The sequence below is a fragment of the Penicillium citrinum genome (assembly GCF_028827155.1).
Source record: "Penicillium citrinum strain IBT 23319 chromosome Unknown utg000006l:1.0-3011923.0:1.0-3012962.0, whole genome shotgun sequence".
NCBI lineage: Eukaryota > Fungi > Ascomycota > Eurotiomycetes > Eurotiales > Aspergillaceae > Penicillium > Penicillium citrinum.
In genome coordinates, this window is record NW_026622691.1 from 2,638,290 (window position 1) to 2,665,178 (window position 26,889).

The 26,889-nt window shown below is 47.7% G+C and overlaps 13 protein-coding genes across 13 annotated transcripts; 7 read left to right on the forward strand and 6 right to left on the reverse strand.

Annotated features, from left to right (window-relative positions):
- Positions 1–123: 123 nt before the first annotated feature.
- On the forward strand, positions 124–440 carry N7469_007519 (uncharacterized protein; the record flags this gene model as incomplete). The annotated part of the gene is made up of 2 exons (XM_056646437.1): positions 124–165; positions 255–440. 2 exons carry the CDS (start codon positions 124–126, stop codon positions 438–440), a joined length of 228 nt encoding a protein of 75 aa, XP_056499878.1.
- Positions 441–1,082: 642 nt separating this feature from the next.
- Positions 1,083–2,575, reverse strand: N7469_007520 (arrestin C-terminal domain-containing protein; the record flags this gene model as incomplete). Its single annotated transcript, XM_056646438.1, has 3 exons — positions 2,403–2,575; positions 1,394–2,278; positions 1,083–1,325 (listed from the first exon to the last, which is right to left on the reverse strand). The coding sequence occupies exons 1-3, from the start codon at positions 2,478–2,480 to the stop codon at positions 1,083–1,085; spliced, it is 1,206 nt and encodes a 401-aa protein (XP_056499879.1). The 5' UTR covers positions 2,481–2,575.
- Positions 2,576–3,400: 825 nt separating this feature from the next.
- Positions 3,401–4,117, forward strand: N7469_007521 (putative DNA polymerase delta subunit 4; the record flags this gene model as incomplete). Its single annotated transcript, XM_056646439.1, has 3 exons — positions 3,401–3,758; positions 3,814–3,881; positions 3,977–4,117. The coding sequence occupies 3 exons, from the start codon at positions 3,401–3,403 to the stop codon at positions 4,115–4,117; spliced, it is 567 nt and encodes a 188-aa protein (XP_056499880.1).
- A 2,812-nt stretch (positions 4,118–6,929) lies between these two features.
- N7469_007522 (CFEM domain-containing protein) lies at positions 6,930–7,777 on the forward strand (the record flags this gene model as incomplete). Its single annotated transcript, XM_056646440.1, has 3 exons — positions 6,930–7,010; positions 7,079–7,217; positions 7,284–7,777. 3 exons carry the CDS (start codon positions 6,930–6,932, stop codon positions 7,775–7,777), a joined length of 714 nt encoding a protein of 237 aa, XP_056499881.1.
- Positions 7,778–10,584: 2,807 nt separating this feature from the next.
- Positions 10,585–11,717, forward strand: N7469_007523 (ribose-5-phosphate isomerase RKI1; the record flags this gene model as incomplete). The annotated part of the gene is made up of 2 exons (XM_056646441.1): positions 10,585–11,140; positions 11,275–11,717. 2 exons carry the CDS (start codon positions 10,585–10,587, stop codon positions 11,715–11,717), a joined length of 999 nt encoding a protein of 332 aa, XP_056499882.1.
- Positions 11,718–11,950: 233 nt separating this feature from the next.
- On the reverse strand, positions 11,951–13,161 carry N7469_007524 (WD40 repeat domain-containing protein; the record flags this gene model as incomplete). The annotated part of the gene is made up of 3 exons (XM_056646442.1): positions 11,951–12,749; positions 12,833–13,088; positions 13,152–13,161. The coding sequence occupies 3 exons, from the start codon at positions 13,159–13,161 to the stop codon at positions 11,951–11,953; spliced, it is 1,065 nt and encodes a 354-aa protein (XP_056499883.1).
- A 1,145-nt stretch (positions 13,162–14,306) lies between these two features.
- Positions 14,307–14,805, reverse strand: N7469_007525 (uncharacterized protein; the record flags this gene model as incomplete). The annotated part of the gene is made up of 3 exons (XM_056646443.1): positions 14,307–14,459; positions 14,512–14,691; positions 14,758–14,805. 3 exons carry the CDS (start codon positions 14,803–14,805, stop codon positions 14,307–14,309), a joined length of 381 nt encoding a protein of 126 aa, XP_056499884.1.
- A 1,406-nt stretch (positions 14,806–16,211) lies between these two features.
- Positions 16,212–16,722, forward strand: N7469_007526 (uncharacterized protein; the record flags this gene model as incomplete). The annotated part of the gene is made up of 3 exons (XM_056646444.1): positions 16,212–16,262; positions 16,325–16,510; positions 16,564–16,722. The coding sequence occupies 3 exons, from the start codon at positions 16,212–16,214 to the stop codon at positions 16,720–16,722; spliced, it is 396 nt and encodes a 131-aa protein (XP_056499885.1).
- Positions 16,723–17,628: 906 nt separating this feature from the next.
- On the reverse strand, positions 17,629–18,120 carry N7469_007527 (uncharacterized protein; the record flags this gene model as incomplete). The annotated part of the gene is made up of 3 exons (XM_056646445.1): positions 17,629–17,778; positions 17,833–18,009; positions 18,073–18,120. 3 exons carry the CDS (start codon positions 18,118–18,120, stop codon positions 17,629–17,631), a joined length of 375 nt encoding a protein of 124 aa, XP_056499886.1.
- A 1,270-nt stretch (positions 18,121–19,390) lies between these two features.
- Positions 19,391–20,570, forward strand: N7469_007528 (GTPase GPN2; the record flags this gene model as incomplete). The annotated part of the gene is made up of 3 exons (XM_056646446.1): positions 19,391–19,679; positions 19,745–19,845; positions 19,911–20,570. 3 exons carry the CDS (start codon positions 19,391–19,393, stop codon positions 20,568–20,570), a joined length of 1,050 nt encoding a protein of 349 aa, XP_056499887.1.
- Positions 20,571–20,745: 175 nt separating this feature from the next.
- On the reverse strand, positions 20,746–21,473 carry N7469_007529 (Rpp14/Pop5 family protein; the record flags this gene model as incomplete). The annotated part of the gene is made up of 2 exons (XM_056646447.1): positions 20,746–21,119; positions 21,230–21,473. 2 exons carry the CDS (start codon positions 21,471–21,473, stop codon positions 20,746–20,748), a joined length of 618 nt encoding a protein of 205 aa, XP_056499888.1.
- A 514-nt stretch (positions 21,474–21,987) lies between these two features.
- On the reverse strand, positions 21,988–24,231 carry N7469_007530 (uncharacterized protein; the record flags this gene model as incomplete). Its single annotated transcript, XM_056646448.1, has 3 exons — positions 21,988–23,818; positions 23,918–24,062; positions 24,186–24,231. Coding segments are annotated over 3 exons (2,022 nt in total), but the record flags the coding sequence as incomplete, so codon positions are not given.
- A 641-nt stretch (positions 24,232–24,872) lies between these two features.
- aclA (putative ATP citrate lyase subunit (Acl)) lies at positions 24,873–26,403 on the forward strand (the record flags this gene model as incomplete). Its single annotated transcript, XM_056646449.1, has 2 exons — positions 24,873–25,313; positions 25,387–26,403. 2 exons carry the CDS (start codon positions 24,873–24,875, stop codon positions 26,401–26,403), a joined length of 1,458 nt encoding a protein of 485 aa, XP_056499890.1.
- Between the last annotated feature and the right edge of the window lie 486 nt (positions 26,404–26,889).

Sequence of the window (26,889 nt, forward strand, 5' to 3'; positions counted from 1 at the left end):
TGGCGGAGGAGAAAATCGGAGATTGGGGTTTATCGATAAGCCGAGTCATTTTCCTAGAGTGGCTCCTTCAACTTGGACATTCTCCACGCACCCTCGAATTTGAGGGTCTTATGAATGTTTCGAATGGATTCAACAGTGAAAGACTACAATGAGACCTTACGGAAGGTAAGTTTAGCTAGGGAAGCTCAGCTCGAACTGAGTTGTCTTATTATAGTACCCTGTAGCCTGTAGGTGAAGGCTTACAATATATCCAGATATCAAAGAGTCTAGAAAACTCCCTCGAAACATTCGGTCCCTCATCAATTCAATACCATGCGATTCTTGAGATTTTACAAGATTGCCTACGAGACATCGAAGAAGCAAAAAGGAGATCAAGCCAGCCCAATGTTGATCCCGATGTGCTCAGCCTCGCCATGGGCTTTTTGAAAATCGCGGAGTAGCGAAATGTGCCAGCGGGAGTTTGCTTTTTGATACCATCACGCACGATGAGCGATTGTTAAAGGATTGATTTCTCATTGTTTCCAATTGTATAATCTATGCATGTTGGGTTTGGCGCTGACATATACCGTATGTTGTTTGCGTCTTTAAATCAAGTTCATTATCAAGTGGTGCTCCATACTAAGTATTCCAATACTTGAGCAAATTCAACTATGAACTGTACATTCCCAAGCATTATTCGCATTTAAAGGCATTTACATTGCGTCGATTGTTCAAGAAGAGAAAACCTGAGACTATCGCCGCAGGATCATTAAGTAGCAAGTTCTCTAGACCATAGCTCGAGAAGCGAGAAAAAGAGAAATAAAGCCTACCAGATAAGGTCAGGCCCTCAATACCCTAATGTTTCCCCATGAATGAACAAGCTTTCGTCAATGCCATGCAACAAACTCCAAGCTCTATGCAGTCATAAGACGTGATATTTTACCTCCGGACAGAACCGAAAGCTCAATGATGGTCGCCCTCAGGCTCTGCGTATACCTCGAGGCCGTCGTTGGTTCGACACAAGTAGATTTCAATTAGATGTATGCCCTGTTCATGTCAGGGTGATGTTTTAGATATAGATATTGTATCGCATAAAACCATGCTCAGTCGATCAATGGTTTCTTTTGGTTGCCCACTAGGGCCACACCCAGATGATTGAGAGCATTGAGATCGTGGGGTCGGACGATCGCGGGTAGAGGTAGCATTGGGTTGTCGGGGTTCACATGGGCTGCATCACGGGCAGCTTGCTCGATAGCTTCCATTTCCTCTTTGCAACCCGCATGGTCAAGTGGACAGACGACAATCGGTTGTCGGATTGTGATGTCCCTCGCAGATGTTAAATGTGCCTGTCAAGTATCGTATTAGACTTCATTTCAGAAGGTTAGATTTTGTTCAATTCTTCAGGTAGACCTACCCGCACTGTGAGGTAATACTCGATTTTATAAAGACTGGCCGTGGTTGTGAAGCCACTCACACCGTACATGGGAAATGCTGCACGACTGCGCGGCAGGATACCCTCGGAATCGCGCATATCTTTGGCCGGAAATACCAAGCCCAGGTTCGTCAGGTATCCCGACTGTGGTAAGCGCACACCAACCGCTTCGGTTTTTTTGGTCAGGGTCTTGATTTTGCGTTGGGGCTCGTCGCCCTCGTGGTTGTATATGATTTCTTCGTCAATGCCGATAGTGATCTTATTGATGGTGACTTTGCGGGCTTTGCCCATCCAGTCTTGATTTGGAGATAACTTGACATAGACGCTGACGGGATCTAAAGGTCCGTATGACCACCGCGGCAACGAGATGGCCAAGGTTACAAGGTGATCTGATACACGCTCCGCTGATTCGGGGCGATTGTACATGCCAAAGGTGGATAATGTGTCGTAGCGGGCGATGGGCACCGGAAATGTATATTTGCGCTGCTCGGATTGACCTTGTTGTACCATGACCACCATTTCGTAGTATGTTTCGGCTGTGCGACTGGGTAATTGTAGACTCGCAGGAGGTACCCGACGTGAAGCATCACGGCCCCCACGACCAAACGGGATGAAGAGAACAAATGGGAGATCCATGGCGATGACCTCCTCGAATTCCTTGCCAGCAGGACATCGAAATAGGAGCATTTCTTTGCCGACAATATCAGCCACCTCCTTGCGAGGGGGAGCGAGGCGTTTCTTGGTGACGGAGTCGGCCGAGGGATGGATGGTTTCGCGACGGAGGAGGGAGATGGTGACTAGAGAGACATTGACCGGGGCTGATATCCCGACACTAGGCCGGATCTCAACTTTACCTTCGATTCGAGGCTATACAGAAGAGATAAATTGGTAAGTATTTCAATATTCCGAGTTGGGTCGAGTCGAGTTGACTCCGACTCAACTCGATCCCAGGGGATATTCCCCCTCCGAGATATCAAAAGAGAGCGCTTACCATGGTGGCCGAGATACCAGGGTAACCGATCAAGAAATTGCCATTTGCCGGCCCTGAAACGCGCACGAAGGCGGCCATGTCGAAAGCGCAGTTCCCACACCAGCATGGACATGCGGTGGAGGAGGCGCAGGGAAGTTGTGGGGAATCGACGAGCTAGACCCTGTCGCACAGTTCATATGGGCCCTTTCAAATCAAATCAGAGACAAGGCGTTAAGATAGACCAAGACGATACAAGCCTAGACTTGGTCCTGTATTGTATAGATTGGGGGAGAGGAGAGTGGTTGAAAGAGAAGAAGTGGGTGGGTCGAGATTGGAAGAAAGTGGAGGAGTGAGAAGAGAAGAGAAGAGGCTGATGTGATGATCGAGCTGAGCTTGGATTGTGTGGATGTGGGGGAGTACAGTAGAGTATGTACTATGTATGTGGTATTAACTAGTTATAGTTAATAGGTAGGTGATTATAGATGAATAATCTTTAATTCATATCATTGAGAATAATACACTTCTGATCTACTACACACTGTAAATATTGAGTATAATTATATACTGATATACTCACAACTATTGCATTGTTCTTGATCCTCTTTTCTCCCTTTCCCATTCGACGTCATCGGCCCCATTATGAATCATTCCCTTGAATGGCCCCCTTCTCTACTTATTTTCCCTTCTTTTGGAAAAGAAGTAGACACATAAATTGAATGCTGTAATCATAGAATCTCCCCACAACATTCCCAAACAAAGAAATCTAAAAAAGGTACGAGAAAGTGTGGGAAAAAAAAAGAGTGTCCCATGGAACTTCCGCGTGCGGCCAAGCTTTCTGCCGTTGCCAGGCGCAACAACCACTTCTACCCTTCTACTTCACTCTTCTCTCCACCTTCTTCTATCTCGCCACAGTTTGTGCCTGACGATCCATAATTCCCCCGATACTGCAGATACTGCATTGATTGCCATCACATTTTGAAGATCGAAGATTATCTTGTCTTACTGTATTTCCTCCCATCATGCCTCCTCGTCGTCGTACGGCAGCCTCCAATGGCCAGTCTACACTATCCTTTGGCACACAATCCCGAGTGACCAAACCATCTACTGCCCCTTTACCCGGCAAGAATCAGAAGAATCAGAAGCCCAATGTCGAGCAACTGGTGAAGGAAGACACCAAGGAAGACATCTCGGACTCACAGGAGGAGCTTACGTCACAACCGTCCAAACCCCATATCGCCGAACTGGTGGTCCGTCAGCAGGCCGCAGAAGCTATTCAAGAACCCCGATCAAAGGAGGATCTGAAGGCGTTGAAATTGAGCAAACAGGATTTGAATCGATACTGGAAGAATGAAGAACAAAGTCGCATGGCACCTCGAGGTTAGTAGACTTGAGTCATGCGTGGAGGTCGAATGAACATTGCTGACTTTTATAGTCCACCAGAAGGATATAGATTTAGAGGAGAAGATTCTTCGCCATTTCGATCTATCAAATCAATATGGAGTAAGTTTCAACACACACACACGGTCTCTTTTTGACTTGATCGGAACTTGTATACCCTGAGGGGTATATCTTTAAGAATGTGCTAACATGTCCAGCCCTGCATCGGTATTGCTCGACTTAAGCGATGGCGCCGGGCCAACAAGCTCAATCTGAACCCGCCTCTGGAAGTTCTGGCCGTTCTCTTGAAAAATGAAGAGGCGAAAGAACGGGCTCATATGGACGAGCTGCTTTCTTAGGATGAAAGAGGGTGTTTTGGATAAGTGTCTTTGACTGACTGCAACTGTACATAGAGTAATGAGATACGGATGAATTACCATAACCAACATGGAAGATATCTTCTAGTCCCCTGCGGACTTTCAGCCCCTGCAGACAGGGTCATCGAGTCATCGAGTCCCTGATTATTTTCGTTCGAGATCCAAAAGTCTGTGAATGGCATATGCTTGACCGAGGTGTGGCGTATTATATTAGAGTGTTCAAGGAATGAATCCTGTGAAAAGTCGCAGAAGTAGGTCAAAGTCATTGCGGAACTATAAGGATTAAATCCGAGACTATGCCGGGATCTTAAATTAGTGAAATGAATGAGATAAAAATGGACGAATGGTTGGTTCTATACTCCAAATCCGTTGATATGATCAATCTCAATCTCCGAGAGATGATTTTCCCCTACCATGTAACCACATCCTGTAATCCCATTATTCCAATATCAACAAGGTTGTTGATATGATTAGTAGACTTGGATAATAACTCCTCTAGGCTATGTATAGATTCATCTCCACCCTCCCCACTACCCCAATAAATAACCTTAACGGACCATCAAGATGATTTTCAGGTCCAGCCGAGAAAGATGCAACATACCATATTTGATTAGACCTAAAGGCCAGGGATAACCCCCCCGTGTTGACACCCTGGTATACCTTTCTCGCATGGTCCAGTTGTCATTCCACCATCACCAACTTGAATTGACTTTGAAATAGATTAAATCCTTTCATTTTCGGAATAACTTGACTCCTTAGCAACTCCGGCGATACGATCCCAGCCTGGACCTTCAATCATCCCATGTGATCATCGCTGTCTTCTGTTCCTGTTTGCCCCCGCGCTGGTCAGGCTTAGCGTTACTTGGCGTTCAGCTAGAATCGACGGGCATTCCAGTCACAGCAACTCACAGTAAGCCACAGCCATAGACGAAGAGGCGAACAGGGAAACGTGCACTCCACCATCGTCGCCACCAAACGAAAATGTCTCACTTGCTTGCATTTTGAGTGGAAGGTTGGATATTTGGACCTTGTCAGTCCATAGTACACCCGGGCCACTCAGGAAACCTGGACTTTGTGGACTTTGTCAAGAGGAACTTGAACTCGGTCCCTGACCATTCCATTCCATCCCATCGCTTAATCCAGGGGGAATGGGATTGTGCAGAGTTTGTTCAATAGTCAAGAGCCACCGCTTACATGGTGCTTAGCCGATGGCCGATGATTCTCATGGTCATGCAGGTACAAACAGCCTCAGATCATGGGAAATAATCCCCCCCCCAAGGAGACCAAGCTGCAAACCAACCTCTCTTGCTTTCAACTTGTCCTTCAATTTCCCCGGAGATCATCTGGAGATGGATCTTTCTCAGTCCATGGCCCACGGACCTAACTGCTTCACTAAAAACTCCGTATATACATAGTACTTCGTACTCGATCAACCCCGCGACGACCCACCCCCAGGATCAGTCCAGTGTCTTGTGGATCAGAGCTCGGGAGCCCCGGATCCTCCGACTCTGCTAGTCGATCAAAGGCATTTTCATTTTCATTTCATCAATGCTGCACTTTGTAATCTCGTGCTAAATAAAGATCTCTTCCAATGGCGATCGGCGTGGACCAAAATGGCTCAGACCGCGTAATCAACTTGACTCAACCACACCCGACATTCTCTGTGCAACTTCGCCAGAACGACTTATTTGGAAATAAGTCGGTTCTCAAAGTGGATTGATGGCGTTGTGGGGGCTGACGGGTTGTCGGCCAAGGGTCTACTTTGAGAATAGTTGGATGCTACGCTATCCAAAACCCTGTCGTTAGCCCTTGTTAGAAATATTGTTTCTGATTGGTTCTGACTTCCCCGGATTTACTTTCGGACTGCTACATCCGTGACTGGAATTGCGTTCGGTCACTGGTTGGTTTTATCTGCAGTGTCTCATGGCCATGAACCAGGAATGGAAGAAATAAAGGTTGGCATTACCTGATTTTTGAATAGCTTGCGTATGCACTATGCACTCAAGCAGTTCGAAAATTGATCTTTCTTTTATAGTGGTACTTTGGTTCTGTACGGTTACTTCCATACTTGTTACGTACAGTGCGTTGAAAATGGTGTGTGTATGCTTGTACTACCTCCATATGTCGTCGATTGCTTGGATCACTCCAGGGTCTGGCCATTTGGCCACCAGTGGAAATTAAAGCCTGCTGCAGTACGACTAGTGCGAAGAATACCTGCATTGGTAAGATCATGTACACCAATCGAATGATTCTCTTCCCTTTTCGCCCAACATCGTCTACGGCATCAACGGATCCGAAACGTATCGCTCAGACCTACAATATCCGCTTTCCACACCGTATACTGAATACGCCTCCGTTCATACACCAGCCTTCCCCAAAGAAACTAAGATGAACTAAGACCCTCGGGTCCATATTAATTTATTCCTCCACTTCTATCAGCTGCATTAGGTCCAGGAAGGATCTAGAGCCCGTCATGGTGGCTTGGCCCTGCAATGAGACCCCCCCCGAAATTTGGACATGGGTGATCTGAGTCAACCGCGGCCATGGGCTCTTCTCGATTTCCACTTCTTTGTGCTAACGGACATGTGATGAACATGGTTAGTGTTAGTGTTACCCTGAATGGAGACTACGATTCCATATCAAAGCTTATAAAAGGGTAGATGCATCCCGGCCTTGGATGAAGGTTTTTTTTCTTGTCCCTCGATTACCAGCCTCGTTCGTTATTCCTTGACTGTCGCTTCCGGCACGCTATATAATAACCTCTCTTTAAAGAGTCATCATTCCAATCGACACAATGCAGTTCTCCACCGCTCTGATTGCCCTCGTTGCCGCCGGCCTGGCCAACGCTCAGCTTCCTGATGTCCCCAAGTGCTCGGTATGATTGGATCTATCTTGTAAACATCAGATGAGAACTATGTTTACTAACACGATACCACGATATAGCTCAACTGCTTCGTCTCGGCTCTGACTTCCGATGGCTGCTCGGAGTTGACCGACTTCGCCTGCCACTGCCAGAAGACCGAGCTGGTCAGCAACATCACCCCCTGTGTCCAGAAGGCATGCGAGGTCTCGGACCAAGCTTGTATGATTTGAATGACTTTTTATATATACACTGTATACTAGAAAGTAATATACTGACCCCATCTAGCCGTCTCCAACGTCGTCGTCTCGCAGTGCTCTGCCGCCGGCCACCCCATCTCCATCCCCGCCATCGAGACTACCTCCTCTGGTAGCGGTTCCACTGCCACTGCCACTGCCACTGACAGCGGCTCCGCTACTGCTACCGCTACTGCCACCGACTCTGGCTCTGGCTCCGCCACTGAGACTGCCACTGCTACTGGCTCTGGCTCTGCTACCACTGGCGCCACCACTCCCGGTGTCACTCCCACTGGCAGCCACTCCACCCCTGTTGGCTCTTCCACTCCTCTGCCATCCCAGACCAGCGGTGGCTCCGGCTCCGGCTCCGGCTCCGGCTCTGGATCTGGCTCTGGATCCGGCTCTGGCTCTGGATCTGGCTCCGGCTCTGGCACCGACTCCGGTGCTGGTGCCACTACCTCCCCCGCCTTCAACGGTGCCTCTGGTGTCAAGGGCAACATGGCTGGTGTTGCTGCCATTGCTGCTGCCGCTGCCTACATCCTGTAAATATACATACCTTAATCTATGCTTTTGTTGACCCTCATCGTTGGCTTGGATATGGCAGCATGCTGTATTCTTTGCCAAAGGTGATGCGAGTACAATAGTGTCTCTGTATAGTGGAATTAATATAACTTTGCCTCATTGTGCTTTGAAACCCACAGATATTGACTCTACACAATCATTTTTGCATATTTAATAACAGTAGTTCAATTAATTCTGACAATTCAATTGTTGAGAATGAATGCCTAGGCGAGCCCTACGTTGATCATCCACGCTTGGGATGGAGCTTTGGTATCGCCACACAACCTTGAAGTTATTTGAAGAAATGCATCACTCTATCAATGTCAGTATATATTGACAAGAGCACAATACTTACGTTCAATTGGCACTCATTCAGACAGGCAAACAAGGCCTGTAGATGGGTTACAGAGGGAGACCGTCATCGGGCAGCGCACTCTTCCGTCAGCGACGCATCAAGGTAGACTATCAAAAAAGCACGACCTCGTAAGGCTGAAGGTCAATCCATTGATTTCCCAGTGTGATATTTGATCGCCTGGGTATTCACAATGCATCAGAGTTCAAGCCACCTGTCAACGATATGGGGATGAAATGACACGATGTTCCTGAATAAAACTCGCATGACGATTACAAAAGCTCGTCCAACTCCTATTCAACCGCTGTCTAAAACTCACCCAAACCATCCCAGCACCTTGTCTGGTGAGTGACAAACTCACCACGGATCCGAACTTGGAAGAGCCTATCAATTCGAGGGTGCTTAGCTGCTTCATGTTTTATTTTTCTCATGGCTTCTCCCTCGACTACTTACGAGCAATGTGCAAATACCAAAAAACAAAATAGTTGTCTGAGGAAGAGTTTGGAAACCGTAGTACTGGCCTATATAGCAGATGAACATAACCATAAAGACCTACGACAAATGGCACTAGTGGTAATGTATATTATATGGCGGAAATGAATTTGAAGAAAAACCGAACTTGGTCGAACACAATGGGTAAAAAGCAACATAGTATCCATACTGGATATTTCGAGGCCCATTCCCAGTACCCATTTTACGAGAAAAGAAAGCGATATTCGCGGTCATCGACCAATGGACCTAAGCCATTCGCGTCATCTAGGACGCATCTCTCGGTTTTCGCAAAGATGCTTTTTCTGGAATACTTTGACGTTTTCCATGAGATTTATGATAGTATCGCAAATCTCGCCGAATGTGTTCTTCGGTTTACCAGTATCGAGCAAAACCGTTACCACTCAATGAAATGACCGGCGAAAAAGCGGATGTGGTTGTGGTAGACGGGACAAGTCAAAGAAGTCTGCGAGTGTTGCAGCTACTAGCTCATGGCTAACCACCTCTGTCTGACTTCAGATGCGGGAAATTTCTTTCTGATCGTATTCGACCAAGCATCGTCATGCCATATGATGCAGATCTCATTCCAAGACAAACCTTTCGTTCCTCATATGGATTGCCATGTAAATAGGGCCCGTATTTCTGTACGAGTTGATATGGATCTGCTGCTCTAAGCCAAGTTTGTTCCTTGTCCTTGCCTTTCAGAAGATAGTTCAAGGCATAGAAGTCGGAGATGAACCATCCCTCGTTCTGTGTGCCTGCATTGGCGATGGTTGGATGGGTCGCCGCGAGAACAATAGTGTCGCTGTAGAGACATGGTAATGTGGAGGATATGAACGTCGAAGGTACCTACCTTCTACTAGCACGTCCAGATACCTCAATAAGCAGGGATGGAAGAAAGATATGGAAGAGAGAGAGAGAGAGGGAAGATGGGAGGTACTAGAAGGTGGAAAGTGGAAGGTGGATATATATATATCTATATCGAAGGCAGGAGCTTCTAGCCATAGAATATCGTGAGAATACCATATATTGCTAAAAGAAAATACTAGTAGAATACTATAATGCAGGCAAGCTACTGTTGCGGCTACTTATTCTACCGTATCTGCCCTAAAATACCATTGCAGCTACCGCATCGAACCGTATTCTCAGAACAGGTGTTCTGGCGACATGGTCTACAGCCCTGTATGGAGTATTGTAACTTTCAAGTTTCAAACTAAAGGTTTAGTTAGAAACAACCCTTCTTTTTGTCATTCTTTCTCCTATTCTTTCTACCGTCTCAGAGTCTTTGGATCGATTGTAGAAGCGGAAGACGGCGCGTCAAACAGTCAATGGATCGTTTCGAATTTATATTATACCAATCTTCACACTTAAGATTGGTATATAGTAGATATATAAAATCCAATTTATTGCATAGCTTCTAATACTATACTATCCTGTGCTACTAGCACTAGAATACCGATTCTATAGAAGGGAATACCCACACCAACTGAATCCGAGCTGTAATGCTCTAAATCCTACCAATCTTGGATATATTGTCACCCAGCGCTTCGACTTACTCTTTGCAAATGACTCCACTCTGCACCACCCGGTTGGCTTATCCAGCGAGCGCACTAAACTGCGTCAATCGAATGTCCATGCAATGCATGGTGCCCGGTGAGTGTGGAGGGATTTACTGCTGTAGCGTATCATAGTACATCCATAATGGAGTATGTAAATGTATACTGGCAGTACTACTGGTATGACAGAGATGGTATGGTAGTCCAGCATTGAACCACGTCAATTAAGTCGATCCGATCAAGAGATCGGAAATAACAGATGGAGATAAAAATGAAATTTAAAAAAGTCAACAATACATGCAAAATAATAAACCAATGTACTCCCTATTAACTGCTACACTACACTAGATAATGTACATAGAAGTACGTCTAAAATCGACCGAACCCCACACGAAATGACGCTCGCCCTACAAAGTCCCCTCAACGGCAATCAAACCCCGGAATCCTCCATGAGCCCGCGATTTTTCTGTTCGTCTTTTCTCTCCTCCTTCCGTCCTCTCCGATCTTTTTCTCTCCCTTCGTCCCTCCTCCGCAATTCGTCTCCCCTCTCCCCCTTCGCTCGTCTACAGTCCACCATGGCCGACGTTGAATCCGCGAAGCGCGCCGCCGCAAGCACCGCCGTTGCCAATCACTACCCTAAGAACGCGCAGTGGGTGGGTATTGGCAGTGGTACCACCATTGTATATGTCGTCGAGGCGATCAAGGCCCTCGGTGTCGATACTTCTGCTACTCGTTACGTTCCGACAGGTTACCAGTCTCGTCAACTGCTCGTCAACGCGGGGTTGACGGCTGTCGAATTTGATGCGATCCCCCGAGGCACTGTTCTGGATGTGGCCTTTGACGGTGCGGACGAGGTAGATGATAACTTGAACTGCATCAAGGGTGGTGGTGCTTGTCTTTTCCAAGAGAAGTTGGTTGCTATGCAAGCAAAGGAATTCATTTGCGTCGCTGGTAAGATTGCCCCTCCAACGGTGGCCGCGCAGCATCGGCAGCAGCAGCAGTAGCAGCAGCGGAGGACTGAACGCCGAAAGATCACTAAACAACTATGATCTTACTTTGTCTCTTAATCTAACTCGCTATTTCAGACTCTCGCAAGCTCCAATCTCGCCTCCTCACCAACTGGAAGTACATCCCCATCGAGGTCGCTCCCATCGCCGCCTTTCGCGTTCTGAGAAAATTGACCGAACTCGGTTCGATCAACCCGGTCATTCGTTCCAACTCCAACCCAAAGGAGGGAAATCTGAAGACTGACCAGGACTTCTTCATCATTGACGCTCCCTTCCCACCCTTGCTGATCCAGGCTGATATTGCTGGTGGCCTGGATGGTTCTGGCGCCGGTGGTGTCTGGGAAGTTGATCGTCTCGCAAGCGAGATTAAGCAGATTGCCGGTGTCCTCGAAGTTGGTATCTTCTGTGGTAAGACTGGTCCCCAGGCCACTGCTGCTGGAGGTGTTGGTGGCCAGCGTCCTGTTGCTGCTTACTTCGGTATGCCTGATGGCAGTGTCTCGGTGCGCAATGCCATTCAGTAGATTGGACGATTCTCGGAGACGATATAAGTGATATGTTTACTAGATGATACCAAGATGCGATGTAGACAATGGACGAGAAATGAGAGGCTGAGAACAGCCCTTTAGCATGACGATATTGTCGGATCTATCGGATATCTACGTATACTTGTAAATTGGGAGAGATTCCACATTGAATCATTAGATTGTGTTTGGTATCAAAAGTCCGCTTTTTCATTCAACATATACATTCCAACTTATTTGACGCCCTTGCCTTTCGCCTCCGTCTCGCCCAACTCGCGCACATGTATTTGAACAACGCCCTCTGGCACATCATCCTTTCCATCCTCAAAGCCAGGGCTGACCGCAATGGCAAGATACTTGCCATTGCCACTGAAGGCAACAGAAGCAACACTGGAAGGGTATTTCTGGTATTGACGAATGCGACGCTTAGCAATTCCATCCCATAAAGCCACCACACCATCACCACCACCAGAAGCGAAAGTGCCGTAAATGGGATGGAAGGCGAGGGCATTAACCGGGTAGACGACATCAACATTATCCTCTGCTGTTTGACGGTGGCACTTGAAAGCGTATTTGCGAGCTTGTGACTCGGGCGACGGGTCAAACCATTCCACAGCAACACGACCTTCGATACTAGACGAGGCATACCCCGCGTCATCAGGCATGCAGGCAATACACCGAGTCATGAACTTCAAACTGCTTTCACGCCGTTGCCACGGCTCAATTTCCACCTTGTTCCCGTTGGTATCGGCGCTATCAGCTTGTGCGGTGAGAAGGGCCAGAGCCTTCATATCGTAGATGTGGAGAGATCGCGACGCCATGGCCACGACCAGCTTGGTAGCTGTCAAAGACAGCGAGAATGGTTTTGATGGGAGGGGAATGGTCACAGGGAGTCCATCGGGGCGATGTACGTGAAGAGTTGAGTCCCAAGAGCCGGAGATAACGAGGTTGTGTTCGCGACTATAGACAACATTCCGCACGCCGGCTTCGTGGCTGCTAAGAACGGTCTGTTCGGATGTGTTGAGGTCGATCCTGGATATATTAGTACTTTCTGTACATGTAGAAGACGAAGCTTTCTATAGCTTTTTCTCGATCCTGCGCAGCTCAACACTTACTTGCGAACATCCCAATCCAGGCCAGCTGTGTAGATCTCATTCTCATTCTCGCCGAAACACACATCTAGTACTGGCGCACGGTGCTCAAATTTCTGCAGAAGTTTGCCTTCGCCCACGGCGCCATTCTCATCGCGCAGGTCGTATAGGTAGACGTTCTTATCCCATGACGAAACAACAATTCGTGTGGAGTTGGGATCGGGCGAGAACTTCAATGCGGAGATGGCGTCCGATGGCGGCGATGCCACGGTGAATTGATCTATAATAAGTCTCACGTTAGCAGACTACTTAATTGAAGCTTATCGTTGGCGGTGTGACTCACTTGACGACATCTTGGCTGGGTATAAACGGAGTTGAAGCAGTTCAATCGGCGGAGCTTCTTTGCGCTTCTGATTCTGCCGGTTCCCACCGACTTTTCTAGCTGGTCTACTGCGAATAGCAGACTTTCAACGAGACAGTTTCATCATGATTTTCTTGGACAGGATTTTAGTTGGCAATGTCTGTTTTCAAGCTCTCACTTTGGACCCTACGGGCTTGCCGAATTCCAACAATCTAAATCTATACGGGAAGAGTACACACACCTCTATTGGTTCTTCGATCCTCTCTACTACCTCCAATACATGACATTCGGAACAAGCATTGCTTAATAATATTTTATGATCGCAACACTATAGCCCAGTCCCACGTCATTGCAGCTGAAATTCCAATCTTATCTTACAATGAAAATCGGGTTGGTGTGGCAGCACAAGTGTACAATGATCTACTGAAGCTGACTCCGTCATTGATGGCTCTCAAATATATGAAAGACCATCCCCCTACCACCCCCGGCTGTTTGTATTGTGCACCAAGACACGCAGGACTTAATTCACCGATAAAAAGAAAGACTTATCTTAAACTGCAAGATTTGCATGATTATGCCATATACCCAAGATATCATGCTTCCTTCTTGGTTCATTCTCGAGCCCTACTCGGTTACTCCCCACCCTCGGTCTTAGCAGCTATCTCGGAGAGTGTGATGTCCAGGTTTGTCAAAACAATCTATAACAATGTGTCTTTAAGCCCGAACGTATGCATACTATTCACTGCTTTCATCCTATTTAGGCCTAATGCCTTATACAACCTAAGCAGTGCTCGTATCTTTTTACTGATTTCGAAATACCTGCTGCCACATAAGATTGCTCTTAGCCTTTAAATGATATAGTAAATAGTGCTCTATCCAGTCGAGACAACAATTTACTCCAGGCTTCAGAATAACGAAGCTATCTACTACAGCTAACGAGAAACTAAAAACATGGAGCAAAGAACTCATACTAGTATCCACACCAGCTTCGCTCCCCAACGAAGCTCTATCAGACAGCTGTTCAGCACACACACCATACCCCTCCCGTCACCATCATTTTACGATAGCAGCACCATCACACCTGTGTCCCTCCAACTCTGCGGTCTCATAACCTCCAATTTTGGGGAACCAGTAGAACTAGCAGGATGAACTTCCAACTTGAACACTCCAGCCATCATCACTCCAGAGACGTCCGGCAAAGTAATCAGAGGTTCCGGCACATTCATCCATGACCTTTTGAGTCACAGAGCCCACGGTCTTCCAGTTCTTCAGCGGGTGATCCTTGCCATCCTGTAGACTCATTAGTAAACTGACTTATATGATGGATTTAGAGCAAGCTTACATCGGAACAAAGGCTGATTCCCGAGCCATAAGAGCAGCTGACACGGTTGCACTTCCCAGCCTCAGCGGTAGGTTGTCCAGAGAGACCATTGAGATAATCAATTCCCTCCTTGATGGTCTCTACTTTGGCCAAGTTATCTGGGGTACCAGTACTTTGACAGTCGATATCGTCAGCAATAACCTATAATTGACTTGGTTAGTACTGTGTTCCTATGTATATGACATAGTAAGAATAGATAAGCTTTACCTGACTGGTGATAGCACCAAGAACAAACAAAATTGACTGCCACTTCATTTTGACAAAGAAAAAGAATTAGTTCAATGGCCTGTTCAGATAATTTCTTGCGAGAGGATGAATATTCTTGTGAGAGGTTTGATAAACAATGAGAACCCAAGCAGTCTTAACCCTCCTTCTTATACTTTTCTGGCCCATAGTCTGTTGTATTTCATTGCATCTAAAAATATTCTACTACATATCTCTATCGAAGTGTATTTCATCGTAGGGTATTCTACAGCAGGGGGCCTTATTTTTGGGGCCACTTAGTAAAGAGCGCGACATTAGGAGGCCTGAAAGTACCAAGACCATATAGCCAAGAATATAGAGGCAGTGAATCACACCGTGGAAAGTGAATTCAGAATAAGTATTGTGTGTAGATTACATGTGTATGTAGAGATCTACATGATCAATCCCTGAGATTGTTATAGACCCGCCCCCACTAATCGGGACCCAAATGGAGTCTTCAGGGCCAACCATTGTGACATGGACCACGATCACATATGTGAAATGACAGGGGCCGAGAACGCCACAGGGTGGCCCCGCGGATCGTCACAAATTATACTACTTTATCCAAACGACGGGACAGTTACTGGAGAGCCAGGAGCAGGAGCCAGTGGCACCAGCCTCGACAACCGGGGATGAATACTACCCTAACAAGTCAATAGAATCCTGTCCCAAGGATAGAACAGCCTGTAATTCTTTCAGCAACTATTTCCTAGTTCTTCGCATTCAGTCTTATTGATGCATCTCCAAGTTGTTACCTGTAACCATCATATTAGGATCAAAACTGTACTGAGTCTGTCAGACCTGTTGCCGTGTTTAATCAGTAGATATTACAATGGAGTGACAAAAATCACCTCGGGCTGACCAGGTGCCAAGCGCAATAAACTCGTATTGTTCCCTTCAAAGATCAACTAGCAAGGACGGATTAGGTGTGCGCAGCATATATCTGTCACTTGAATGTGGAGCAGTATCTGCATGCCTAGACATCTCAATGTGCTACGCCCCAGAAAGCCTCCACCGCGCTACGCTATATCTTTACCGATTAGGTTTTACAACGCGCTACGTTGCTATATTTGCTAAAATAATTATGAGGCGTTGAAATAAGCAGTCATAAATCGCCCCTGAATAAGGCCCCCTGCGATCAGGCACCGGACAATAACTTGCTGATTGGACCCTTCCCCCGCAAGACACTGAGGAACGCTACAATAAGGCCCCCTACATACTACAATAGAGAAGCATAGTAGTCAATGCAAGATCAGCTAAATACACTAGGTATTAGTAGACAATTATAATAATTGGGTGAGAAAACTATAAGTAGAAGACTTCAAGGTCTTGGATTCTTACTCTTTTATCTATCATATCACAAGAACCTTGATAACCACACTCAGCAGACTATCCAGCTACTCTTTATCTTTTTCAAAATGAAGTTCCAGGCCATTTTATTCATTCTCGGTGCCCTTGCTGCCAGCCAGGTAAGACTGATATACAACCCTTCAATTATATAGGAAGTCGGAACTAATTAATTCGATTATAGGTCAATGCTGCTAATGGTGATACTATCAACTGTGATGGTAATCCAGATTCTCAATCTGTTCGGATAGACTATCTTCAAGACGGAATTGATTATCTGAATGGTCTCTCTGGTCAACCTACTGCAGAGGCTAACAAGTGTAACCGAGTTAGCTGCTCCTATGGTGCCGGTATCTACGTTTGTTCCGATGTAAGTACTAGTGGTACCTAAAACTATGATAATATTTAACAACGATTTGGTAGGATGGCGAGGATCACACTCTCAAGAGCTGGAAAACCGTGGGATCCGTGACCACATATATTATGAACAGATGCCAGGAAGCTGACACCGCAGGAGTGGTGCGTGGACGTCTACACAGTCCCGATGGCTGGGGTGTTCTTGTCCAGGAAGCAGACTGCTAGTGTTGGGTTACCGAGTGTTTGACTAATTCTGATGATGACGCATGTGTCTATTTTGAGTTTTATTTTATTACATGCTAGTGGTAGAAAGTGTTGGAGGTATGACCATCTGTCAAGTTACCTGAGTTGGGTGATGGCGCCGATATGAACGCCGACTCCTCCATATACCTATCCTGTCATTAGCTTCAGTTCCTTTTCCTCCGCAATCTAGTACACTTCTGTCTCCTGGGTATCAGTTTTTGGGTGTAAGTTATAAATGTCAACATAAATAACTGCTCGTGAGTCTACGTACCGATATTAGTGCATCATGACAAAGGAAACCAAAGGCTCCGGCACGATACGTGGAGAAATAGGTAAGAAAAACTACCACACTGGTGTATATCATGGTATATGTTCCACATACTGGTTCGTTCGGCGAATCTTGACTGCCAATGGCAAGATTGCGTCTGCGTATCCTGCTGCTCACGCCGTAACTCAACCGTTCTTTTCTTTGTAGTGACAATCTTATGAAGATGCAAAAGGCATATTGATGTTGAGTACTATCTATATAAATCTCTTTGGGCCAGTAGAATAACGCTTGCAAGGTCTACGATACAATCTTTACAGGTATCCAGAGCTGGACAAGGTTGACGAAAGCCAACATAGGTGCCCACAACACATTCCATAGCGATGAAACTCACCTATATAGCCATATACTACATTAGACATGAGGAACACTATTACTTCAAGCAAATGACCCTAAATAAACGTTCCGCTCAAAAATGTTCTTGCTTTACATTCTGCAATAAAGCTACCTTAATTCTAATTTTGATAGAAATCGAATTTCACTCTTGAAATCGAAAGTAATATCAATGTGTTTACATTTACTAAGAGAGTAACCAATTGCCACTGATGATAAGCTAGAAATCGCTAGCACGATGCCCCCTGGATGATCACTCCCCAACCATCAGAGCTATGCAGACGGCCGTTGATAGTCTCACCCGAGATACACTTGTCGGAAATCTTTTGGCTCACATCTGCTACAGTGCCCCAGCTCTTGAGTGTGTGATCCTTACCATCCTATACATTCATTAGTATTCTGGGTCAAAGAAAACGTCTTCAAGCAATACCCACATCCGAACAGACATAGATCCCCGCGCCGTAAGCACAGCTGACACGATTGCATTTTCCAGCTTCGGCAGTAGGTTGACCAGAGAGTCCATTGAGATAATCGATTCCTTCCGCAACTCTGTTCGCACGGGCATATTCCTGATTAATGGTGCATTTGATGGTGTCCTCGCCAGCGAATGCCTAGGAGAGATTTAGTCACTGCTTCACGTTTTATATCATACTAAATGGGCAATTAAGTCTTACCTGGCTGGCAATGGCGCCAAGAATAAACAAAGTCGACTGCCACTTCATTTTGAGAAATATTGAATTGAGCTTCGGGTTTGTTAAATGGGTTTCTTGCGAGATATGAGACCCGGAGTCTGAGGACTCTTATTTATAATGGTCTTTCCCAGAATCTACCGTGATCAATGTGACTTGGGGTCTCCCATGATTCTTTTAGCTCAGGCCACCCGCCGTCTTGGAGGCAGATCTTGTATTTGAGATTGTTGTAGGCATCTTCAGGGCGTATGAAGGATTTGGTCAATGCGCAGCTTGGGCTTATACTTCAAGTAATACAAGTTGTATTCTATGTACTTCGCTTGGAGTATGAGACTATTTCTCGGCATCGTAGTGCTGACAGGGTCCCTTTTTTGGATCAATGTTTTTCGATGGCTTCTCTGAGAATTGGTAGTGCTATTCCTTGAATCCTTGGTTCGTGCCTCAAACAGATGACTTTATTGGCTTGATTCGGTCCCCAAATATTCCGCAGCGACTGCCTACCTTCAAGCAGAGCCAATATCGATGCATGATGTCTATAGTTCTATTTTGATTGCCTTGGCATGCGTAGGTTCCCAAGGCGCAGGTCTTGGACAAAACACATGAAATGCAGGTCCCCGCGCAACAAGAGATACAGCATGGGGTGACTTTGGGGGCTGATTACAATCTGTAACACCGTATCTGCTGCATTTGCTCGGCATCTTACGGCATAAATACATATGATACCGTGGTGAATAATGGTGGATTCCGCCCCCAGGTGGCCTGGCATGAAGTATGTACGTATGGTTTCGGCGCGCCATCTAACCAGATTCGTTGGTAAGGCTAAATTATTTCTCCGTAAAGTTTATCTCGACGACTGATTTTGGCCCCAATCCATTCTGCAAAGTACATTGCCGATCTTCAATCTGACACTATGAACAGCCACGGATTCCGAGTAATCAACGGGGGTATTCTCAAAGTCCTCGGTTGGAATTTGAGATCGCAGTAAGAAGGAAAGGCAAAAAATTGGGGCCAGCCGGGATCGAACCGGCGATCTCTCGATATCACTAGATAGTGAAGATTGAAGTGGACTTCAGTCGAACGCGTTCCCAACTACGCCATGTCCCCACGTGACATTAGATGACTCAGATTTTGACTACATGAGCCTGAGCCACAATTGTGGCAGAACAGCCAGAATAAATGGATATGATTGGTCGACTCCAATTAAAATGGACCGCTTTATCATCCAAGCTTATCCAAAAAATAGTTCCGAATGTGAAGGTCATCATAAAATCAAACTCCCTCATCTTCCACCTCACCTCAAGAAATGCCTTTCGCGCAACTGGTCATCGGGCCACCGGGTGCTGGTAAATCTACCTACTGCAATGGTATGCACCAGTTCCTGGGAGCTATCGGGCGCAAGTGCTCCATCGTGAATCTCGACCCCGCCAACGATAAGACTTCGTACCCGTGTGCGCTGGACGTGCGCGATCTCGTTACTCTTGAAGAGATTATGGAGGAGGACAAGCTAGGTCCGAATGGCGCAACTCTCTATGCACTTGAAGAGTTGGAAGAGAATTACTCGTGGTTGGAAGGTGGGCTGAAGGAGCTTGGAGGTTTGTTGCATTGCACCTGGTGATCCCAATATCTGAGGTCATTTTGCTAAAATATCTCTGATTAGAGGATTATGTACTTTTCGATTGCCCCGGTCAAGTTGAGCTTTTTACACATCACTCGTCTCTGAGGAATATCTTCTTTCGGATTCAGAAGCTAGGATATCGGGTGAGCAACACCAACACTGGTTAATCAGTACATATTTCGGAATATAGCTAACCAAACATTACCAGTTAATTGTCATTCATCTTGTCGACAGCTACGCCCTCACTTTACCTTCCATGTACATTTCCGCTCTCATTCTCTCTCTCCGCGCCATGCTACAACTCGACCTACCCCACCTGAACGTCCTCACAAAAATCGACAATCTGTCCAACTACCCCGATCTCCCATTTAACCTAGACTTCTACACTGAAGTCCAAGATCTCAATTACCTGCTCCCGCACTTAGAATCTGAATCCTCCCGTCTACCACACAGCAAGTTTGGCGCCTTGAATACGGCTATTATGGACTTAGTCGAGGAGTTCGGACTAGTCGCTTTCGAGACGCTGGCCGTCGAGGATAAAAAGAGTATGATGAATTTACTTCGGGCTATTGATCGTGCGTCTGGATACGCGTTTGGTTCTGCCGAGGGCGCGAATGATACTGTCTGGCAAGTTGCTGTGCGTGAGGGGATGGGTGTTACGGACGTACGAGATGTTCAGGAGCGATGGCTGGATATGAAGGACGAATATGATGATCTTGAACGAGAAGAGTTAGAAGAAGAGGCTCGCATGCGTGATGCGGCTAGTAAGGCGGCTATGGGCGAGGGAATGGATGAAAATGATGATGAAATGGCAGATTGGAATGGCCCGCTGCCGGATAGTGGAGTAAAAGTGCGACGGAAGACGTGATATACATAATCTAATTACTGCCTACATGATGGGCATCAGTTTAGGATGCCGATACAAAACTTTGGACCAATGGCCATTGGTTGTACAATATGAGATATGTGCAGAATGCAATTCGAATGGGTATCATTGATATATATACAACTGATGTAAAGCAGATAAAAACCACTACCAGCACTCAATCATCCATATCTTCATCTTCACTGTCATCCATGATATCCCTCGTAACAGGAACAGTACGTTCCACCTTTCCCTTAACATCCTCCCCTGAAATCAAATCTCCCAAAACACCTTTCTCCTCAACACCTCGAATACGTACAATCTCCCTTCTCGCTCGATGAATCGCTTCCTCCTCCGCCTTCTTGATCGTTCCCGATACACGCAGTACACGAAATACACAGGGCCGTTCTCGACCCCCATTAGGTCGTCTTTGTGCGCTCGGCCCGGGCTCCGGGACATGGGACATGTATGTTAGTGCGGACCAAACGAGACGGAATGATGCGCGGGGACAACGAATGATAGCAGTTGATGTCGCAGGAGAAAGGTATTTCACTGTATTTTTCGTCAGTGTCAACGTCATACTAATGACCGGATTATATTCCGAGAAAGCTTTTCCCCCTCATCCTCAGAGTGCAATGTAATAGGCAGAGGCAGAAACATACCATTAAGCCCCGTTGCAGATGCACCGCCGAGTTTGCCTACACCCCAATCCCCATATAATTCAGCAACTTCCTCGCGGATCATTTTCGCGAGCAAGCCTGGCGTCAACGCGTCGGAGGTCGGGGAGTGAATGGCTAGTTGTGCGGAGTGTGCGGAGTTATGTGTCGATTTGGTTATGGACGGCCATGTTTTTGGATCTGGGTAGAGTATGTCTAGTAGGAGATACCGGTTTTTGAGACGAACCATTATGTATGAGGGTTGGTGGTTGGTAGTTGGTGGTTGCGGAGGAAAATTAGAGTTGAAATGGTGCTGATAAGCTGATAAGGGGATCCCGGTGAGGGGTCCCCTGGGGCAGGGAGGGATGTACCATCCAAGATACATCCTACATAGTATAGTGGAGTGTTTTAATAGCTGGTCTTACAGAGTACACTGAAAGTGAATTTTGAAATACGATAAATTACTATAGCAGAATGATCAAAACATAATGTCATCATGCAATGGGTACGTTCATTAGGTCCCCAAAGGAGTCTAGTCATCTAAACAAATTAAATCAAGAACCGTAGTCGGGCGTTGCACCGTTTTTTCCATGGGCGAGCCTTCTGGCGTCGCCCACCGTTAACCCGGTCATGCTGGGTAGCGCAGTACATGGATACAAAACTGCTGAGAAACAAAAACCAAGGGATCAACCAAACTCCACCGTCCTTTCGGGGACGGACTGTATGCCACCAGCGGACGGCGCTGCAAATCATGTCCAAGAAAATCAAACGCTGACCTCGACACGGCCCTCGGCACCTCCCTTCTGCAGGGTAGGGAGCAGATAGGTGATGTCGTCCCAGGGGTGACGGTACAGGCCAGTACGCAGGCGCTTCTGGTCGAGGTAGTGGGCAATCAAACCGATGGAACGGCCGAGAACGAAGAGACCGTTGAGGACACCCATCTTCAGGTAGTCCTCAGCCTCCTCGGGGCTGAACGCACCACAGTTCTTAATCATATCAATGAAGCAGACAGCGACACAGCCGTCGACGTTCAGGATCAAGTTGTCCTTCTTGGAGGTGGTGACGGTCTCGACGGCAATGGCGTAGTCGAGCAGCTTGGTGCTGGGGAAGTGCTTCTTGGCGAACTCCTTGACGAGCTCGACACGCAGATCGGGGTTGTTACGGGACTTGACCTTGTGGCCAATACCGGGAATGAGCTTGTTCTCCTTGCGCATGGTATCGACGAAGTCACGGGGGCTGAGACCCTTGTCGAAGGCCTTGGTGAACTCCTCGGCGGCACCGTCCAGCGCACCACCGAAGCGGGAACCAATGGTCAGGAGACCGGAGACCAGAGCGGAGATCAGGTCCTTACCGGCACGGGTAGTGATGATGGTGTTCATAGCACCGGACACGGCGGGACCGTGGTCGGCAGTGAGCATGAGAACCATCTCCAGGAACTTGCTGGCGTACTTGGGGAGACGACGACGGAACCACAGCAGGGACATGACACCGCCGATACCGATGTCCTCCTTGAAGACATCAGAGATGGGCATACCGGCGTAGAGCAGCTCCTGGCCACGGTCGTCGGAGATGGTAGAGATGAAAGCAGCGGGCTTACGAACAAGGCCCAGCTCTTGGGCCCAAGAGTAGTCAATGGGGATCTTGGGGACAACGGGCTCGGGAGCGGGGGTGATGGTGCCCTTCTTGAGCTCAGCGTCGTAGACCTCCTTCAGGGTCTGGGGAAGGTCCTCGAAGGTCTCGGGGACGTGGATGCCAGCCTCGCGCATGGCCTTGTTCTTGTGAACAGCAGTCTCGAGCTCCGAGTTGGCGGAGGCACCGGCGTGACCGAATTGAACCTCGGTCTTGAACATGCTGGCGCAAGTACCAATGGCCCACGCAACAATGGGCTTGGTGATAGTGCCGTTCTTGACAGCCTCAATGACGCGGTACTCCTCAACACCACCAACCTCACCCAGGAGGACGAGGATCTTGCACTCAGGCTCAGCCTGGTAACGGACCAAGTGGTCAATGAAAGTGGTACCGGGGTAACGGTCACCACCAATGGCAACACCCTCGTAGACACCGTCGGTGTTCTGGGAGATAATGTTGTTCAGCTCGTTGGACATACCGCCGGACTTGGAGACGTAGCCAACGGAACCCTTGCGGTACAGCTTGGAGGCAACAATGTTGTCCATCATACCACCAGTGTTACCGATCTTGTAGGAACCGGGCTTGATACCACCAACGGTGGCAGGGCCAATGATGGTGATGCCCTTCTCCTTGGCAGTGACCAAGATCTCACGGGCACGACGCTCGGGGACACCCTCAGCAATGATGGCGATGGAGCGAATCTGGGGGCAGTTCATCAACTCCATGGTGGAGCTGTAGACGGAACGGGAGGAGGCGAAGTTGACGACAGTGTCAACGTCGGGGTGCTTGGCCATGGCCTTCTCAACGTCTTGGTAGACGGGGAGGAGGGTCTCGCTGGTACCCCAGTACATCTTGCTAACGAATTGGCCACCGAAAGTGTAGATGATACCGGCCACGGAGGGAGTGGAACGCTTGCAAATGAAGTCAAAGTCGAGCATGCCCTGCACGGCTCGGGGTTGCATGCCACTATGCCATTGTTAGATTTCATCCAATAAATCTCATAATTGTCGTCCACAGAGAAAGTAGGAAGAGGTAATTCGGACGAATTGAGATGGAACAACTCACTATACGAAGCATCGTGTCTTGTTGTGGAAGAGAGCGTGGTTAAGAGGAGAGAGCACACGGCTAGGGGGGGTTGAAGCGTGTGATGTTATCGTTGGCGTTCTGGGCGCCGGTGCCGGCGGACAGTGAAGTGGCAGGCATTGTGAATCTGATAATGGTGGGGGATGTTAGAATTTGAGGATCACACGAGATGAATGATAATTCTCAGGATGGCGGCACACTCCCAAGGAGATTGAGGAAGAGGGAAAAAGGGAGAAGGATAAGAACATACGTATGTGAATGAACACCCGCTGAAAGATGGGAATAAGAGAAGAGAGAAAAGGAGAGGAGGAGAGAGAGAGAGAAAGGCAAAAGAAAAATCGGGGGAAGGTGAGTACTCGCAGGTACGGTGTACAGCTCCTCCCAACTCAACAGTTGCGGTCCCCAAAGTACCGGGTATCCGTGATACTTGTATTACAATTACCATGCAGTATACAGCGGGGTATACCTTAAAGATAAACAATACATTATATACTCAAGTATACACGTCGTACAATAACATATATATAAAGTATACATAGATTTTCACACAATTGATTCATCATACCAGATACATCCCCAACTGTATTTACCCTATACACTATATATCTATATATACTGCCGCCTGCATGCTGATGTACCTCGGCGAATAACCAAACATCAAAAAAATAACGAGGGGCTGTAATACAAAGTGTACACACCGACTGCCCCAACAACCCCACCTTTTCCACTCTTTTTTGGTCTCAACCGCTCAATTGTACGCTGTACTCTCCAGCACAACTTTTTCTCCTGTCTACGCTGTATCTTCCAGTCTTGCAAGAACCCCAGCAGCCCAGCAAAAAAAAATACTACTCTTTCTTTTTTTCCCTTTTACTCTTCTCCTCTCTTTTCTTCTTCTTCTTTCACCCTCCTCACTCTCACATCCACATATTCACACATCATGTCCGCCAAGTCTATCTTCGAGGCCGACGGCAAGGCCATCCTCAACTATCACCTTACTCGCGCCCCCGTCATTAAGCCTTCTCCTCTGCCTCCTTCGACTACACACAACCCTCCTCCTCGTCTCGCCTCCCTCCACTTCCCTGAAGACAAGGCCGTCAAGGATGTCCTTGACCAGGCTGAGGTCACCTACCCATGGCTGCTCACCCCCGGTGCTAAGTTTGTTGCGAAGCCCGATCAATTGATCAAGCGTCGTGGTAAGAGCGGTCTGCTTGCCCTCAACAAGACTTGGGCTGAGGCCCGTGAGTGGGTTGAGGCCCGCGCTGGCAAGGACGTTCAGGTCGAGCACGTCGTTGGTGTCCTCCGCAACTTCCTCGTTGAGCCTATGGTTCCCCACGCTCAAGAAACTGAGTCTTACGTCTGCATTAACTCCGTCCGTGAGGTATGTGCAAACCACTCTACAAGAGAGATAGTAGACCAATTGAGCCAAATCATACTAACTTTCGCAATTTTAGGGTGACTGGATCCTCTTCTACCACGAGGGTGGTGTTGATGTCGGTGATGTTGATGCTAAGGCTGAGAAGCTTCTGATTCCCGTCAACCTCAAGAACTTCCCCTCCAACGAGGAGATCGCTGCCGGCCTGCTGAGCAAGGTGCCTCAGGGTCTTCACAACGTCCTGGTTGACTTCATTGTCCGCCTGTACGCCGTCTACGTCGACTGCCAATTCACTTACCTCGAGATCAACCCCCTTGTTGTTATCCCCAACGAGGATGCCACCTCCGCTCAGGTCTTCTTCCTTGACCTGGCTGCCAAGCTTGACCAGACTGCTGAGTTCGAGTGCGGCACCAAGTGGGCTATTGCCCGCAGCCCCGCCGCTCTGGGCCTGCCCACCATTGCCTCCACCGACGGCAAGGTCAACATTGACGCTGGTCCGCCAATTGACTTCCCCGCTCCCTTCGGTCGTGAGATGAGCAAGGAGGAGAAATTTATCTCCGACATGGACGCTAAGACCGGTGCTTCCCTGAAACTGACTGTCCTGAACGCCAGCGGTCGTGTCTGGACCCTGGTTGCCGGTGGTGGTGCTTCCGTCGTCTACGCCGATGCCATTGCCTCTGCTGGTTTCGTCTCCGAGCTGGCTAACTACGGAGAGTACTCTGGTGCTCCCTCCGAGGGTCAGACCTACTCCTACGCCAAGACCGTTCTGGACCTGATGCTGCGTGCTCCCCAGCACCCCGAGGGCAAGGTCCTCTTCATCGGTGGTGGTATTGCCAACTTCACCAACGTCGCCTCCACCTTCAAGGGTGTCATCCGCGCCATCCGCGATGTTGCTCCCGTTCTGAACGAGCACAAGGTCCAGATCTGGGTCCGTCGTGCTGGTCCTAACTACCAGGAGGGTCTGAAGAACATCAAGTCTGCTGGTGTCGAGCTCGGTCTGGATATGCACGTGTACGGCCCCGAGATGCACGTCAGTGGTATCGTGCCGCTGGCTCTGCAGGGCAAGAAGACCGACATCAAGGAGTTCGGCGCTTAAATGTCATAAATAAAAAAGGCTTTCTCCCCTGGTGTTTTTGTCCCTGTTTTCTTGTTTCTGCAGCGTCTCCATCGTTGCATGGGTTTGTGGTATAATGCATGGCATGATATGAACTTTGGTGGGACCCCTTGGGTCACCCCCCTCTCTCCCCTCTAATCGAGGGTATGGCGTTTCTTCTCGCCCGGACGAAAAGACCGGATACTTGGTGCCGACGTACATGATTAGATTTCCTTTTATGTTCCACCGGGAGATTTAGATCGTGATGTCCCGAATAATTTATCAAGATGATACGAGATTTTTCCAAGAGTAGATGTACAGTAGTAGTTCTACCATCCTGAGTCTTCGCCACTAGTAGTGTAGTAAACGCGTATGAGTGAGCAACAAATACAAAAAAAAAATTCGAGTTCTGAGAGAATGGAATGCATGAATGTTTCAATCTGACATGGTGAGCGGTAAAATAAAATACACATAAATACCAAAAATACA